This window comes from Engystomops pustulosus, chromosome 1, assembly GCF_040894005.1.
Source record: "Engystomops pustulosus chromosome 1, aEngPut4.maternal, whole genome shotgun sequence".
In the NCBI taxonomy this organism is placed as follows: domain Eukaryota; kingdom Metazoa; phylum Chordata; class Amphibia; order Anura; family Leptodactylidae; genus Engystomops; species Engystomops pustulosus.
Genome location: NC_092411.1, coordinates 40,542,748 through 40,558,879, shown reverse-complemented (window position 1 = coordinate 40,558,879; position 16,132 = coordinate 40,542,748). Strand labels below are relative to the sequence as shown.

Genomic DNA, 16,132 nt, shown 5'->3' with positions numbered 1-16,132 from the left:
CGGGCCTCTGGATTTTGGTAATTTACTGTACTTTAGTCCTAGGCTACAATAATCTGCTTTAACAGTTATCACAGGTGTCTGTAATTAAGCTTTATATTATATTGGTTCTTATGACAATCCAAAAAAATTTTGACTGGGGTTACAATAATGTATACGGTTCCAACTTTACAAACTCAACTTAAGAACAAACCTACAGACCCTATCTTGTATGTAACCCAGGGACTGCTTGTATAGGCCAGTTTTGGAAAACCTTTTTATTTTTCCGTCCCACTGCCTGCAAGAATGGAGCGTTGGTCTGAACTATATCAATGGGAGTGATGAAAATAGACGATTATTGTAACATGAAAAATTAAGTCGCAAATGACAGTGTGGCTGATTTTTTGCTTTTCAAATTGTCCCGTAGACGTTGCTCCACTTCTACGCCATTCTTTTTGTGACTTTGTGACACAGAATTCTATACTGCAGGACCTGATAACTTAATCCCCTCTCCCAAAGTCATCAGATATTTGGTGGTTTCTGTATTCTATTATATTGTTTTAGCAATGTTCTATAAATGTCTAGTACAGGCGGTCCCCTACTTAAGAACACCCGACTTACAGACGACCCCTAGTTACAAACGGACCTGTGGTAATTGGTAATTTACTGTACTTTAGCCTTAGGCTACAATAAACAGCTATAACAGTTATCACAGGTGTCTGCAATTAAGATTTATTGTTACTCCTGGTTCTTATGACGATCCAACATTTTTAAAATCCAATTGTCACAGAGACCAAAAATTATTTGGCGAGGTTACAATTACAAAGTATATGGTTCTGACTTACATACAAATTCAACTTAAGAACAAACCTACAGAAACTACCTTGTACGTAACCTGGCGACTCGCTGTAGTCCCTCGAGGGAATATTTATTGCTTTAAAGAAGAACCAGACATGAAATACCACAAAATGAGACTTTATTTGTACATTTAGTATATATGATACATATATTTGTGTTGAACAATTTCATTTCACACATTACACTTCTTGCAAATTGTCTGCAAACCTTAATTCATTCTTTAAGAATATCAAGACACCTTGAAAAGCAAAAGAGCATCAGGAATTGGATATGATGTGCAATCCAGAAGGTAGACATGGATGTAGACCAAATATAGCTATTTTATAATGTCCCCTAAATTTTTATGTCAAGTCAACTTCTACCCAGGAGTGAATGACACTGATTGATATTAGATTTAACCTGCAATAGACCTTTCTGACAAGAAGTGCTGACTTTTATTAAGGCAATGTGGAATATTGAGCATGAGCTGAGCACTGAATTAGCGCTCCTTAATTTGAATATAGATGATATACCATATGCATCCAGATGGGCGATTTTCGAGAATGTTGGCTTGCACCAGGAAAGCAATTGCATCCCACTAGTAGACCCCCATAAGTCCAGAAATAAAAAGGGTCTTGAATAATTTCAGACAAACCTATCTATATGAAAAAAAAATATTAATTAAAAAGGTACACTACCGACACAGAATTTCTGGAAAAATGGGATTTGTGGTTGCAGTATGCAAATTAGAATAATTTTTTAGAATAGACTCTAGTGGCCCTTTTTTCTTGTTTTTGCTGTTTGTTTTGTAGCTGCTTATGTAGCCCCACCCCTTAAACCAGCTTATTTGGACAGTTCTATGTCTATTTTTGGAGCTCCGCTGCCCATCAGATTCATTAAAATGGCTTTGGCCCTTTAATAAATGTTCTTATGTTCTATTTTCTGTCTGGGATTTTTTTCAAAAAGTCCCAAAAAAGTATCAAAATGCATAAAAAGTCTCAGCACATAGACCAGCAGGGGACTAGAGTAAGTTTGAGACTTTTTGCAAAAGTCTCATGTCATGAATCTGGCTTTGCAGGGTGTTGAACTAGCAGTAGTTAGTTCTATGTTTAGGCCAGATTAATGAAGAGGTGTATGTAGTCCTGTGAGACTTTTTAGCAGCAAAAAGTCTCAAAAAACCTCAATGAGACTAATGTGAGACTCATGCCAAAAAAACAATGGACAAATAATGTTAAATAACCCCCATTATGTTTATTTGCTTATGTCAGCACATGAATTCTTCTTCAGAACTAATTGTATGTAAATCAGAAACAGAAAAACCAAATAAAAACCTATTGTTAAAAAAAGGATTCAACCTGCAATAGAGTTGAATAACCGGGGTGACTCACCGGATTCATTCATCTCTTTGGATATGGGATTAAAGCTATAAACTTTTTTTGGACACCCTTAAGTATTTTACCATTCAGTTCTATTGTTGCCCAAGCTAAGACATTAAAATAAAGTGTTTTCAATAATGTTCCATACATGACACATCATGCATGTATTTCAGGCAAATTCCAGGCCTTGATATTTCCGTATATATACTCGAGTATAAGCCGTCCCCAGACTAAGCCGAGGCCCCTTATTTTACCATAAAAAACCTGGGGAAACCTATTGACTCGAGTATAAGCCGAGGGTGAGAAATGCAATAGTCACAGCCTCCCCCCAGTATATAGCCAGCTCCCAGCACATTTTTTTGTGCTGAAAAACTTTGCTTAAATTTGAGTATATACGGTATCACTTTTAAAAATAAATATTATTTAAAAAAAAAAACTTTAAAGGGTTTTATGGGCTATTTTCTGTGGGTCTTATAACCCGCACCCCCACAGATCAGCTGTTCTTATCACAACGAATGGAACAGAAAGCAGACAGCTCCGTTCTTCTGTGTAGTGGCTGAACTGCAGCTTAGTCACCACACTGGGAACAGCACTATTTGCCTCGTTTTACATTCCCTGTTTGTCAGCTGCTGAGACCGGTTGATCTGCGGGGCTCTGTGTATTGAACCCCCACAAATCTGATAAATTTAGGACTTATCCTTGAGATAGGAGACCAATATTTTTAGCCCTAAAAATCTCTTTCAATTATCCAATGGTGAAAATGATAACTTCTGCATATGGAAAACGGCATGAGAACAATTATATCTCAGATTGTGTCTACAGACATATAGGTAATCCTGACTAATATACAGGATAGAATAAGGACTCCCTTTTATTTCCCATTCCTAGTGAACCCACTCCTGGTTTAGGCTCAAAAGACAGAAGCAAAATTTACACTAAGCTACAAAAACACCAGCCATAGGAAAGATTAAGGAAATAACGTCACAAACGCAACAGCATTCTTCTGCTTGGTTTCATAACGAACCTACATATCACATTATTGTTTAATGTCTCCAATTCTACATTACACTGACCTGTAGGGAACAATATCAGATCAATATCACAATAATTGTCACATGCTGCATTTATAACATATAAACCATCTACAGTTCTGTGATAACACAAATGGATATCAGAAGTGTTTGAGAGCAGCGCTGTTCTAGTTGCCCATGGCAACCAATCAGAGATCAGCTTTCATTTTCCCACAGCTGTTTATGAATGGAATCTGAGCTATGATTGGTTTCCATGGGCAACTAGAACAGTTTTATCTCAGAAACTTCTGATAAATCTCCCCCTTTGTTTATGGCACCAAGTAATATACTGTGCATGCAAACATATACAGTACAGGAGGAAATATATCAAACTTTAATGCTGAAATAAACATAAACATTTCATAGATAATGGGGCTCATTTACTAAGGGTCCGATTTGCACAACATTTAAAAGGGTATTATGGCGCACGCACCGGCTTTCATGAGACACAAATCGGGGGGCGAACCGCCTACCGATCCGACGGATTCGGTCTGAGTGCAGGATTTAACATTTAAATTGTGGCGCAAGACATGCAGTTACATACACCGGGAAGAACAAGGTGAACTCCGGCGGTAGAGGGGAAGTGACACATGCAGGATATCAGGCGCATGGTCTTAGTGAATCGTGCCAGAGTCAATGATCGTCGGGCAATGCACAGCGGGGACCACGACAGGACCAGGTAAGTAAATGTGATGGTCTTCTATAAACATGGGGCTATAAATGTAGAAAATTGACTGTTCTGAAGCAGGAGAATAAAATGTGAGGAGCTACTCAGTAATCTCCCCAAAAAAACGAAAACAACACAGTCAGTCATTGTCAGTGCTCAACTCTTATCAAGAAATAGTAGTTCAAACAGAATGAGTGGTCTCACCACCTGTTCACAGGTTAAAAATGGGTTCCATCTCCCTCCTATGGATCCAGAGCCAGTCCTCGTATCACCCCCGTAAATGTGGGGTACTGTAGATCCTATACCAGGGAGCAAATGGAAAGATAGTGCAGACCTCCAGGGTAAAGAAAGGATTTTTATTTGTGTATACTTACAAAGTATCAGTAAAAACACACGTATCAGTAAAAGCATGTAGCGGAAAAGGAGCTAATTTGTGGCGCTGACATATAATAATCATTGTGCAGCAACAACAACAAAAATGGCCGCCAGCCTAAAACTGTCCCAAGTATTAGTGTGGTGTCTATAGGATGTGCTGTAAATGTTAATTTCAGTACAACACTGTGGAATATGATGCAATTGAAGCAACAGAACTAAATAAATCAATTTTCTGGAAAGATATGACTAAAATATAAATATAGGACATTATGGATATTCGTGCCATTGAGGCAACCAGTGTGGACAATCGTAATCCTTGTCTCCTCAATTATTCTTGTTCACATGGTCATTCTGAACCTACCCAAAGAAGTATCTCTCTACATGTACTGCCATGTAGCCAAGTAGGTATGTAGCCTAGGAAGTTAGGCGCTTGTAAAGGAGTGTGTCAATAAAGATTTTCAACAAGGAAAATAGGAAGCAGGGTTTTAGGCCCTGCTCTATCCGATTAAATGTTATAATGGCAGTGGGAGCCATTTTGACTTCTTCTCAGTAATCCTTGCACAAGTTTAAAGTAGTTCTCACAGATTTAACCAAATGTTTAGCTGTAATATAACTACAAAAATAAATCCAGGTAAATACAATAACAATAATGGCAGATCACATAACCATACTTATATCATATACAGTAGATTGGTCACTCACACAGTGAGGGCTTAAAGCAGTTACTTCTTCTCCGAATACTAGAGCAAAGCAATAAACGCAACAATATAAAAAACATGTTACATGTCATTTACTATATACAGGTAAGGGAATTGTCATTAAAGGCATGATCGCAGTGTTGTGTATTGTCAGACCCATGCCATTTCTGGGTATGATAATCTTTGTTCATCAGGTCTATATACACAGTGAATAAATAAGACTTGATTTGACCAATTGGTATAACATAATGTAGGAGGGTGAGTCAATACTTATATACATTATAGCTATCAACCTAATTTCAATAGCAATAGAAAACATCTTAAAAAGCAATTTTTTCAACATAACCCCCTTGTTTAGCTTGAAGGTGTCATCAGAGGATGACCCACTACTTCATCTTAAAGGACACCTACCACCAGGATGTAAGGATTGTAAATTAAGTACACTGACATACTGGTGTGTGTCCCCTCTGGTAGGATCTACTCTTATTTATGCTTCTTATGCCCTGCTTTATAAGAAAAAAAGGCTTATCCAAAAGAGCCTATGGGGCTCCAAGCTCCATTAACACCTATGGGGCCCTGAGCCCCTCAGGCTAGTTTGCATAATTTTGAAAGCCTTTTTTTAAATAAACAGGACGTGAGAACCTAAAAGAATAGCAGATTGTGCCAGAAGGGGCACACACCTGTATGTCATTGTTCTTGGTTTACAACAGGGGCGTAACTTGAGGGGGTGCAGAGGTTGCGGTCGCACCAGGGCCCAAGAGGTTTATGGGGCCATTATGGTGTCACTTTCCCATATGAGAAGACTATTACTATAAACCCTACATTATAGTCGGGGGCCTGGACAGACTTTGCACTGAGGCCCATCAGCCCATAAACGCCACTGGTTTACAATCCTTCATCCTAGTGAAGATGTTCTTTAAATGCCAATGGTTTTTGTTCCTGATTTTTGCCGACTCTGGGCACAGCTTTAGTACAAAATGCATGGTCCAAAGTTTAAAGAAAATGTGTCACCTATGAGAGAGTAATAATATTCTCTGCTAATCACACTTTGCTCTTGGCTATAGTGGGGTGTAAACAGTATAAGGTCCACTGAAAAAACATAGAATGCTAACCTGGCCTTAGATGGGAGATAAAACAATCCAAGCAAAACTTATACGCTGTATTATTCCTAGTGCAGGGTTTGAGGAGGATGACTCAAAGCTAGAATCAGGCTATATTCACACAATCAATCCAAATCCCATTTTTCAGTTGGTGAGTTACATCCATGTGGCATCTGTTTTTCACAGATTCTTATAAACTATAGTCTATGAGTGACAAGTAAAAATGGTTCTAACTAGAACAAGCTCTACAGTCACATGGGCAATTAAAAAAAACTTTATCCATTAAAAAGTGTTACATTTAATGCAGCCATTTTTTATTCATTACTCTTTCAGGTCCTGCATTAGGCCCAAGACAGTGCCTAGGTTTTGCTTTTTGAGGAAGGTGTACCTCAAATTACAATAAAACTTTCCTCAAAGGATGGGAATTAAATTCTAAGTGGTAATGGTCGACCATTGGGTCTCCCACTTAGTTTGCCACTGTATTCTTATGGGGGGGGGAGGGGGGGGTCTCCCTGTTATCACAATTTGTAGGGTTAGTTAAACCCTAATTTATTCCTCGGGGATAAATTATATTCTTGATACAATCTCTTTGACCACTTTGACCACTTACATCCATTCTAATGCTTAGTATTCTATAAGTTGTGCACCCTATATTCTCTATCTCTTAAGCCCATTGCCCAAGTGTGAGTTCAGTCCAAAAAACCTGCCCTGTGCGGTAGTTGGATTTCCCGGACAGAACCTCAATTGAACTGAACTGAACTAAACCCAGCATATCTATTCAGTTTGGAGATGTGAAATTCAGTCTGGAACATCCAACAAGCGCACAGAGCAAGTTTCTGGGAACAAACATGCTTGTGAGCAATGGATTGTATTCTTCCAGAGTAATCACAGTTACAAGTTTTGGCATATATGGTCAATAAGCTAATTAGGCTTTCTACAATCAGGTGGGTGGCACCTCCAGCAAAGGACCACCCACTTGACAGTGGCAAACTTAATTTCTATATAAGTCCCAATTGTTTGGGAATGGTAGTGGCTAAAGAAAAAATTTCAAATGTGCCAGGAGTGGGCCCTGTAGATTTGGAGTTGCTGTAGATTAGGAAAGTTCCTCTTAAGCTGACAGTAATTAATCACCATGCAGATGCTCACAGTCTTTTCCTTAAAATTCTCCAATGCCTAAAATTAATAAAACAATGCATCACTTAATATAGTTAGTTAACAAAATAACTTGTATCTTCACCTTCTTAATCGAGAGCTAATACAATCCAAGTTCAAGTCAATTCACCGCTGTCACTACTAAAGCTTTTCAGTGCATTCTGTCAATTTGCTAGACGTCTATAGAAATACTTGTACTAGTATAACACTGTTTGAGTCCATCTATGGGCTTTAAGCCACTTATAGACTAATTACTTTGGAATTTGTGCTATTTGGTTCAATAAAAATCTGAACCACTTATGTCTGACAGCATCCAGTGTGGAGCATGTTGTAAAAGAACGATATCACATTAGTAGGTGTGACCTATTTTGTTTGGCCATATACGCTGATTATCAGATGACCAAGCAGAAAAAAAGTGCGTTCTAACAATAACTAGAAACAGCAGCAATCAGATTTGTTATATTAATTGTGCTCATAAAACACATACTCCATAAAGCCTACACAGCTAAGGAATTGCACTAAGTCTAAGCACTAATATGCTTTACATAGAGAACTATACAGAAAGTGAGCATGGCTAAGCTCTAAGGTGGTAAGCCTAATGACCATGTGCAATACTAATGGAACGAGATGTCAGATCATAATTATAATCTGAACAATAATGATACTAATACAAATGTGTGTCATAGATCAATAAATTGAATATTACCGAAAAATAGAGCCATAAATACTATACACATAAATACTATACATATGGTAGATACCTCAGAGCAATAAATAAATAAATAAATGTGCATTTTAATATTTGAAATACAAAAACATCACTCTTCCTGTATCAGTAGAATCGATAGGATTACATCCTCATTCAGTAACTTTTTTAATTAAATTAAAATTAACATTGAATCTATAAAGAAACACTCCAACGATAGGAATAATGGGGCAGGTATAGAATCTGTGTCAGGCCCCACCCTCTCAGAACACAGTAAATCGGTCTTGCCTGGAGTGTTCCTTTAATTTTCCTTCATTGCACAGTGTTTGTCACTTCTTATATACACAATACAAATAAATCATTAGAAATAATATCCTGTATATGTCATCATTAAAGTCACAGTCAGCTATTACTATAAAGCATTTTCATTTTACAAAAGAAATCGCAATACACCTTGGATATACATGAATCATGTACATGAGAGCTTCCGTTTCATTCAGCTTAAAAATATGGTTTTTTTTATAATTTACATAAAAAGTTAATTAACTCCATAAATACATTGCATTGGCCAATGTATGGGTTAAAGTTCCCCATAATTGCATTCATAGACAGACTTATAATTACTTCTCTACTGAATAAAGGCTGTAACTTTGTACAACATCTGATGACTGCACGGTGCCTGGGGTAATGGCATTTTCTAGCATGCAACCACTACATTACGCTCTGGAAGATTACAGCTCTGAAGCCTGTAGGATTAAGACTGCAGCTCAGGACCAGGCTGTAACCTTTTATTATTTGTAGAGCTATTCTAGTAAATGCTCAATTTTATCTACAGACAAAATGGTGCCGCTATATTGATGATATATTTGGTATTTATGACCTCCATCATGAGCTTGAGCCTTTTACCTTTGCCGCTCTCTTTGGTTAAATAAACTGCTCCACATGTACCTTGTAATGCACAGATTTACCAGTTACACATCTATACATGCAGTTTATTAGAACTGGCCTTAATGCCAGCGCTGTTGTTTGTAGCATTTTGTAATATTACCAGTCAATATACGTTGTTGACCTTACCTTGTCTTCTATACTACAAATTAGCCCTTGTGTTGCCAACAGAGGACATATTACTATATCATTGTACCCACATGCAAAAGGGAAAAAAATCAAGTATTTGCCGTTCCAGGAAAGTAGAATCTTCTTCAATCCAATCCAGTCTACTGGTAGTGAACCCAAGGCACACTTGTACCATTTAGGTGCATCAATAACGTAAAAACCCTTTGCAAACACATTTCATAACAATATAAGAAAGATTGCAACAGTTATAATACCAATAAATAAATCCTCATAAAAAACATGAAGTGAAGTTCTCCACCTTGGTCTTCAAACACTTCCTCTTAATAGTTACCAACATTTTTAGGAAGTTCTTGAGGCTACTAATAGCCCGGTCAATAAACATGAGATATCGAGTTACGTCACTATATAAGTTCTTTAAAGGAACCAATATATATATTTATATCAATTAACTTCTGTGTTCATTCACTCAGAGAGATAGAGGTGCTCTACGAATACCCCCAGGTACTCAGTACACCAGAAATACTCAGTGAATCTCTGGATCACATGGCACATACAAAGCACTGATGCGATTCATAAGAAGAAAATCACAAACGGTCTCGCCGATCATGAGCTTGAGCCTTTGACTTTCTGAAGCCACATCTGCCTTCTCTTTCAGTCTTGGTAACCGGTATCTATAATTTCTCCATACTGCATTCCTTACAGCCTGCTTCGCTGATAAAAATAAAAGCTGCAAATGTAGCGCAGCAATTCATTTATATTGTAGAGAAAAATGTGATTACTGCTAACTAGCAAGCATTTCACTGCTTGAATAATTTATCCAGCATAAGCTGAACGGATCTGTTTTCTTTGCAGAAAAGGTCTGAAGCATTGTGTGCAGCAGGTGCTGTCTAGAGAGAGAGAGCGCCAGTAAGATAGTTCCAATGGCTTCCCTCAGCCAAGTATCTCTTCAAAGTTCACAAGTTGTTTAATCTGTTCTGTGTGCATTGAATGTCTGCGCAGAAGCATTTTCTTGCTTTTTGACTCTTTCGGAAAAAGTGGTGCGGAGGGGACAAGGGGCTTTGTGCATGGCGCTGGGAAAATCACATTTGATACTTTACTATGGCAACTGATATCTGGAATAGGTGGATGGGGGTTCACATTGAGCGGTGGAAGAAAGCCTGGTCTAGTTTGACTTATGTGGTCTAAGAGTAAAGCACCAGATCCACGCCTCTCAAGAAGTGCATGGTTCCTTCTACTTAATGCCGTCACAGAAACATTTTCTAGAGATTCTCTGGAGCCAGACAGCAAGGAAGGGGGAGAAAACATCTTCTTTTTTTCTAAAAGAGATTTACTGTCCTCTGTTGTGGCCAAACCATGATTCCTTGTGAGTTGGGAATCAGAGCTGTAATGGTTAGCACCTAGATTTCTTCTTTGAACTATGCTCCTTAGACTTGAAACAGAAATTGTGTTCACTGCATCAGGGTCTTGGTCTACAGGGTTTTCAGATTTGCTTGGTGTTCCTTCAGGGTAAAGTGTTTGTGAATGTATCTCATCATATGAGAGTTTTCTTGGACCTGATGAGTCAAATGTTTTTAGAAGATGAGCAGTATCTTTCACATCAATGCTCTGATGTCGAGTGAAGTAACGCTTTGAATATACTAAGCCATTCATTTTCAGGGAGAGCTCTTCTTCAGGGGTTATATCTTGTAGTTCCTCCTGAAGAGAAGACACTTTGTGCTGATGGAGCAAGGATGGAGGTATCTTCAACCAGGGCTCGGAGTGCAGTCTCTGAAGGAGTGGCAACTTTGCTCCAACATACATCATATGAGGCTTTTTTGTTGGGGAGCCTGGCTCAGAAAAACCATTTAAATCAATGGATGTATCAGCCTCTTTAAAGTTAAACAATTCCTTTTCTGCTTCAAAAGCATTTGAAATTGGTGTCGGAGAAGTCTTTAACTCGATCTCAGAAGGTGACGTACATTGAGTAGGGGAATTATGATCAATGCCTGGAGAAGGTGGCACATTCAGATACTGTCTTGTAGTCTGTCTACCTGATGGAGACTTGTCAGTTGTGATGATTATAACTTCTTTACCCTTGGCCTTACAAGCATTTAGTAGGATCTTGAGAGTTTCCTTGTCCTCTGAGTTGACAGCATAAACAAGGGCTGAGAATCCAGTATGGTCCTGTAGACTGGGATCAGCTCCACTCTCTAAAAGCATAGATACCACCTCAGATCCAGCATTCTCCAAGCAAGCATGCATTAAGGCTGTTTTTCCAAATTTGTCTTGAATGTTTGGATCTGCATTGTTTTCTAGAAGATATTTAATCATTTTGACTTTGCTAACACTTTGGTGATCAACATGTTTAGTTTTACAAGCTATCATAAGTGGTGTTTCTCCACGATCATTGCTTTCATTGATATATGCTCCACCTTCCAATAGAAGTCGTGTAAGACGTAGCCTACTTTGGTAAACCGCTTTGATAAGAGAGTTACTTTCCGTCGTAACATCAACGCCTTCATCCATTATTAATGGTATATTCTTATTGTTGCTAACAACTATAGAAAGAAAGACAAGAAATATCATGTTACAATCATTTCTATATAATACAATCTTATAATATCAAACATTAAATGAGTGAACCCAGCAGACACATATAGAGAGATACACACATGTACAGATGCCTCTTCACCTACTATTCGCTTGGATATGATGACTGGCTGCTGCCTTTCTCACTAAAGTGAGGTTAAGAGAATCCTCAGCCTATTCCGATTTGTCCTCACTACATGGCTAAGTGGGAAGCCATTGCTGGAGCCCCCATTGAGAAGGAGATAGGGCATTAAATTTGGCATACAGCAGCCAAAACATCTATGTGCATTTTCTATAAGAAAAATAAACACAAATTTCTTTGTCATTGGTACCATACACCATCAAAATTGCACCAGCTTTTCCCGGATACCTCTGATGCTGATGCTGTCATGGAAGTCAGTGCTGCCTTTTGAAGGGAGGTTCCAATCTTATACTCAGTTACCTCTTTACAGATACCCCTACCCCGTTGTTTTACCTCCTGAATGTCTCCCTTTCCAGATATCTAAAACTACTTTAAGACTTATCTTACACAAGGGGGCTCATTTACTAAGGGTTCCTCAGACACATTTTCGTCAGGTTTCCCGACGATTTCTGTTTTGCGGCGATTTGCCCCGGGATTTGGCGCACGCGATCGGATTTTGTCACATTGGTGCCGGCTTGTGCGCGACAGAAATCAGGGGGCGGGATTGACATTTAGAAATGTGTTGCAAGACACGCACTTACAAGCACCGGGAAGAAGCAGGTGAACTCCGGCGGACCTCGGCGCAGAAGCGACGGATGCAGGAACTCGGGCGCAGGAGCTTCGTGAATCACAACAGACCCGAATCCTCGTCGGACAACGCACCGCGGGATTGCGACAGGACCAGGTAAGTAAATCTGCCCCATGGTGTCTGATTGCCAGCCATTGGAAGTGGACATCTCCGCTCACGCTGCCAGGCTAGCATTCAGGAGGTATGTGGCTTGGAGCACTTGATGGGCCCTTTAAATAATACAGTCTCCACTTTTACTAAGGAGTAGAAACTGTTGGATATTTATGGGTCTATGGAAAGGAACCTGAATGGCTGAACCTATTCCCCCTCTTACCTCCCTTTTCCCTCCATTGTGGTCCGTGTGTCATGTGTTGTGTGTAAGCACTGGTTCAATCCATTATTAGATTTACTGCTCTTACTGTAACTTGCATATTGTTTTACTACAATTAGCTAATTACCTAACACCTATTACTTTTTACCATTTACCTTATCTATTTACCATAGATTTTATTTTCTGTCCATTTTCTATGTTGTTGTATAACCATGAAAAATACTTTCAATAAAAACACAATTGAAAAGAAGAAGAAAAGAAAAAAAATTTCAATTGGAGAATGGCATACGCTAATCTTATTGATTGGTTTACATTACATGGTACCTGTTCACATTGGGGCACATTTACTAAGGGTCATGCACCAGTTTTCTGTTGGACTTTGCACGTTCTTTTAGGTTCAAACTGTGTGCACAGGTATTTAAGAATTGTCCGCGTCACATAATTGTCACGCGCGACCGGTGCGCAGTCGGACTACGCGCTAGAGATTTAACATTGAAAGTCCGACAGTAGTTTACCGTAACCCCATTTTGAAGGTGCACCAAAAAAAGTGGTGCATTCTGTTGGAGCAGTGCAGAGGACATCAGATTCATGAAGAGGGCGTTACAAATCCCATATCTAGCGCCCTCTGCACACTACACAGGCAAACTGCACATAGTACTGACTGCACTGTTCTTAGTAAATGTGCCCCATTATGTCTCAGCATGAATAATCTGCCTTATACTGTAGGGGTTGGCCACAAATTGGTGTACTTGAATAAGTACAATGCCCTAATAGGGTTACCCATATTGTGCTTACCCTGCCAAGCTTTCCCCTTGTGTCTAAAAGAGACACTGGTCATGTGAACCATTGTCACCCGCTTATGGGACTTCCTATGATGTCCCATGAACATGACTCCAATATCACTGGCTGGAGTGCATGTTCAAGCTACCCTTGTAAGCTTTCTCATATGTGGGCAAACCCTTTAATAATTAATAATTGTGTCCTAAATTCAGACAATTCATTTTACACCCCAAAAATATTTAGTCATGTGTAGTACAACATCTAGCCCCCTTATTTCTTCTGCTTCTTCAATGTTGTGTACAATTTTGTGAGAGGGGGAGGTACAGCATAGTAGAGGGTGGGGAGGGCTCACATAATTACATATAAACCAATTTGTGTAAAAGTGTTCATAATTCTAGGTACTACTGTACACTGATTCTCAATAGATGATTTTCAGACACTGAACATGTTGGCCGTATGTGCAGAATACAGACCTCTATACAACCAAATATACATAATGTACAGTAGATGATTATGGTATGTGCTCTTTTTTTCCTGTAAAAACATACAGCTGTGCCCTTCCTTTAGTTCCTTCTTAGCTGAATATGTCCAGATTTGTATATCATGATATAACTAGATTTTCAAGGTAATATCGTTTTGATATTTATATTTTAACATACATTTTTTTAAATTATTTTTTTGGTGAGAGGCTACACTGGTGTGTGCATAATGTATTGAGATAGATTCATGGTTGTTCTGCTCTGCGGAGAAGAAGGGACTCCTTGCATACTATTCCCATTCTCGGCATTGTCAGTCCCCGAGTTTCTCAGAAGACACATTCCTTTTAAACAGGAATGACAAATGGATCTCAGATGTTTTTCATGACCATAAGTGTTTGAACACTGGGCAAGAAATATATGGAAGATTGCTAAAAGCCATGAATTGCATAAGTTTTATTTGTGCTAATAAATTTGGGTTTCACTAGAAAATGTCACAACTTCCACTGGAGGTATATATCTAAAAATCCTCCAGACATATAGGGGGTCATTTACCAAGGGCCCGATTCGCGTTTTACCCACGTGTTACCCGAATATTTCCAATTTGCGCCGATTTCCCCTGAATTGCCCCAGGATTTTGGCGCACGCGATCGGATTCTGGCGCATCGGCGCTGGCATGCCCGTGACGAAAATGGGGGGGGCGTGGCCGAACGAAAACCCGACGGATTCGGAAATCCCGCCGCATTTAAAAAAAAAAGTGTCGCGAAGCTTGCACTTACCTTCGCTATGAATAGACCGGTGAACTTGAGTGCATTTCGGCGGACTTCAGCGCAGCAGCGCCACCTGATGGACGTAGGAGGAACTACCTTAGTGAATCTCGGCCGGACTCAAATCCACCGCAGAGAATGCGCCGCTGGATCGCGAATGGACCGGGTAAGTAAATCTGCCCCATACATTTCATGAATGGTGCAAATATAGTCTAAATAGAGCTTAAAGGGGCTGTCCATCTATTACAAAAATGTATCAGGTGGACTAGGGAGGGCCTTATTAAAAAAATTACAGCTTTACTCACTTCCTCAGCGCTGCGGACTGTCACAGCCATGTCCCATCTGTTTACAGGGCATGCTCTGACAGCTTCCATCGGCCTGGCACTCCCACCCGTTCCTGCACCAGCGCTGCATCAGGCGCTGGGTTAGGAGATAAGTGGGCTTGCCAGGCTGCCTGGATGTTTGTCTTGAAGTCCCTCCCCAGTCCACCTGATACATTTTTCTAATAATTGGACAACCCCTTTAAGATCACAACTCTAACTATGAATAGAAAACCTTTGTCAAGTGTTTTGTATCCCCCTATATAATATAAGTAACTTATACTAGGAAATGGTTTCTTGTACTTACTAAATATCTTACTTGCCCCATTTGGCTTTCCTGAACATACGTATGAGATAGGTCATGCAGGCGGTCCCCAACTTAAGGACATCCGACTTACAGACAAGACGGACCTCTCTGCTCACTGTGACCTCTGATGAAGCTCAGGCTGTAATGATCAGCTGTAAGGTGCCTGTAATGAAGTTTTACTGATAGTCCTTGTTCCCATGACAGCACAAAATTTTTAAAAATCTAATTGTCACAGAGGCAAAGAAATGTTTTGTTACAAGAGTTACAATGATATAATATACAGTTCTCACTTACATACAAATTCAGCTGAAGTACATACCTAAAGAGCCTATCCTATATGTAACCTGGGGACTGCCTGTATATAATGAAATCCATGGGGGACATGATTTTTCTGCATATACAGTAGAGTCTCAGTAGGATTTCTCCCCTCGCATCCCGCTTGCTGTTATGAGAGTGCACCATCTGAATCTCCTACCAAAAATAAATATTGTTTTGCACACAAGTCTCTGAAATCTGCTCCGCCAGAATGTTTGAGCAAGGCAAAGTCTTGCAAATACTGAGACACCTGCAGTAAAACAACAGTTGTCAAAGTCACGAATTACATTTTCTTTCTTGGAATTTTCTTCCTCGTTTAATAATTAGGCAAAGATGTGCAATGCCAGAACTATAATTTTTTTCATTTACAATGGATATGGAAGGGGGGCAGGGCTATCATTTTATACCTATATTATGGTCCTTTTCATCAGTAATCAAATTTCGGTGCTACAGAATATTTCAAATAATCTTTACCTCCATAAATTTGA

General features: G+C 39.3%; 1 protein-coding gene across 1 annotated transcript in view; it reads right to left on the bottom strand.

The window, feature by feature from the left end:
- Positions 1-8,383: 8,383 nt before the first annotated feature.
- Positions 8,384-16,132, bottom strand: part of ANKRD34B (ankyrin repeat domain 34B) — a 37,830-nt gene continuing 30,081 nt past the window's right edge. Inside the window, exon 2 of the mRNA XM_072139113.1 lies at positions 8,384-11,568. Within this exon, the coding sequence (XP_071995214.1) occupies positions 9,962-11,536 (1,575 nt within the window). The 5' untranslated portion in view covers positions 11,537-11,568 and the 3' untranslated portion in view covers positions 8,384-9,961. The remainder of the gene's footprint in view (positions 11,569-16,132) is intronic.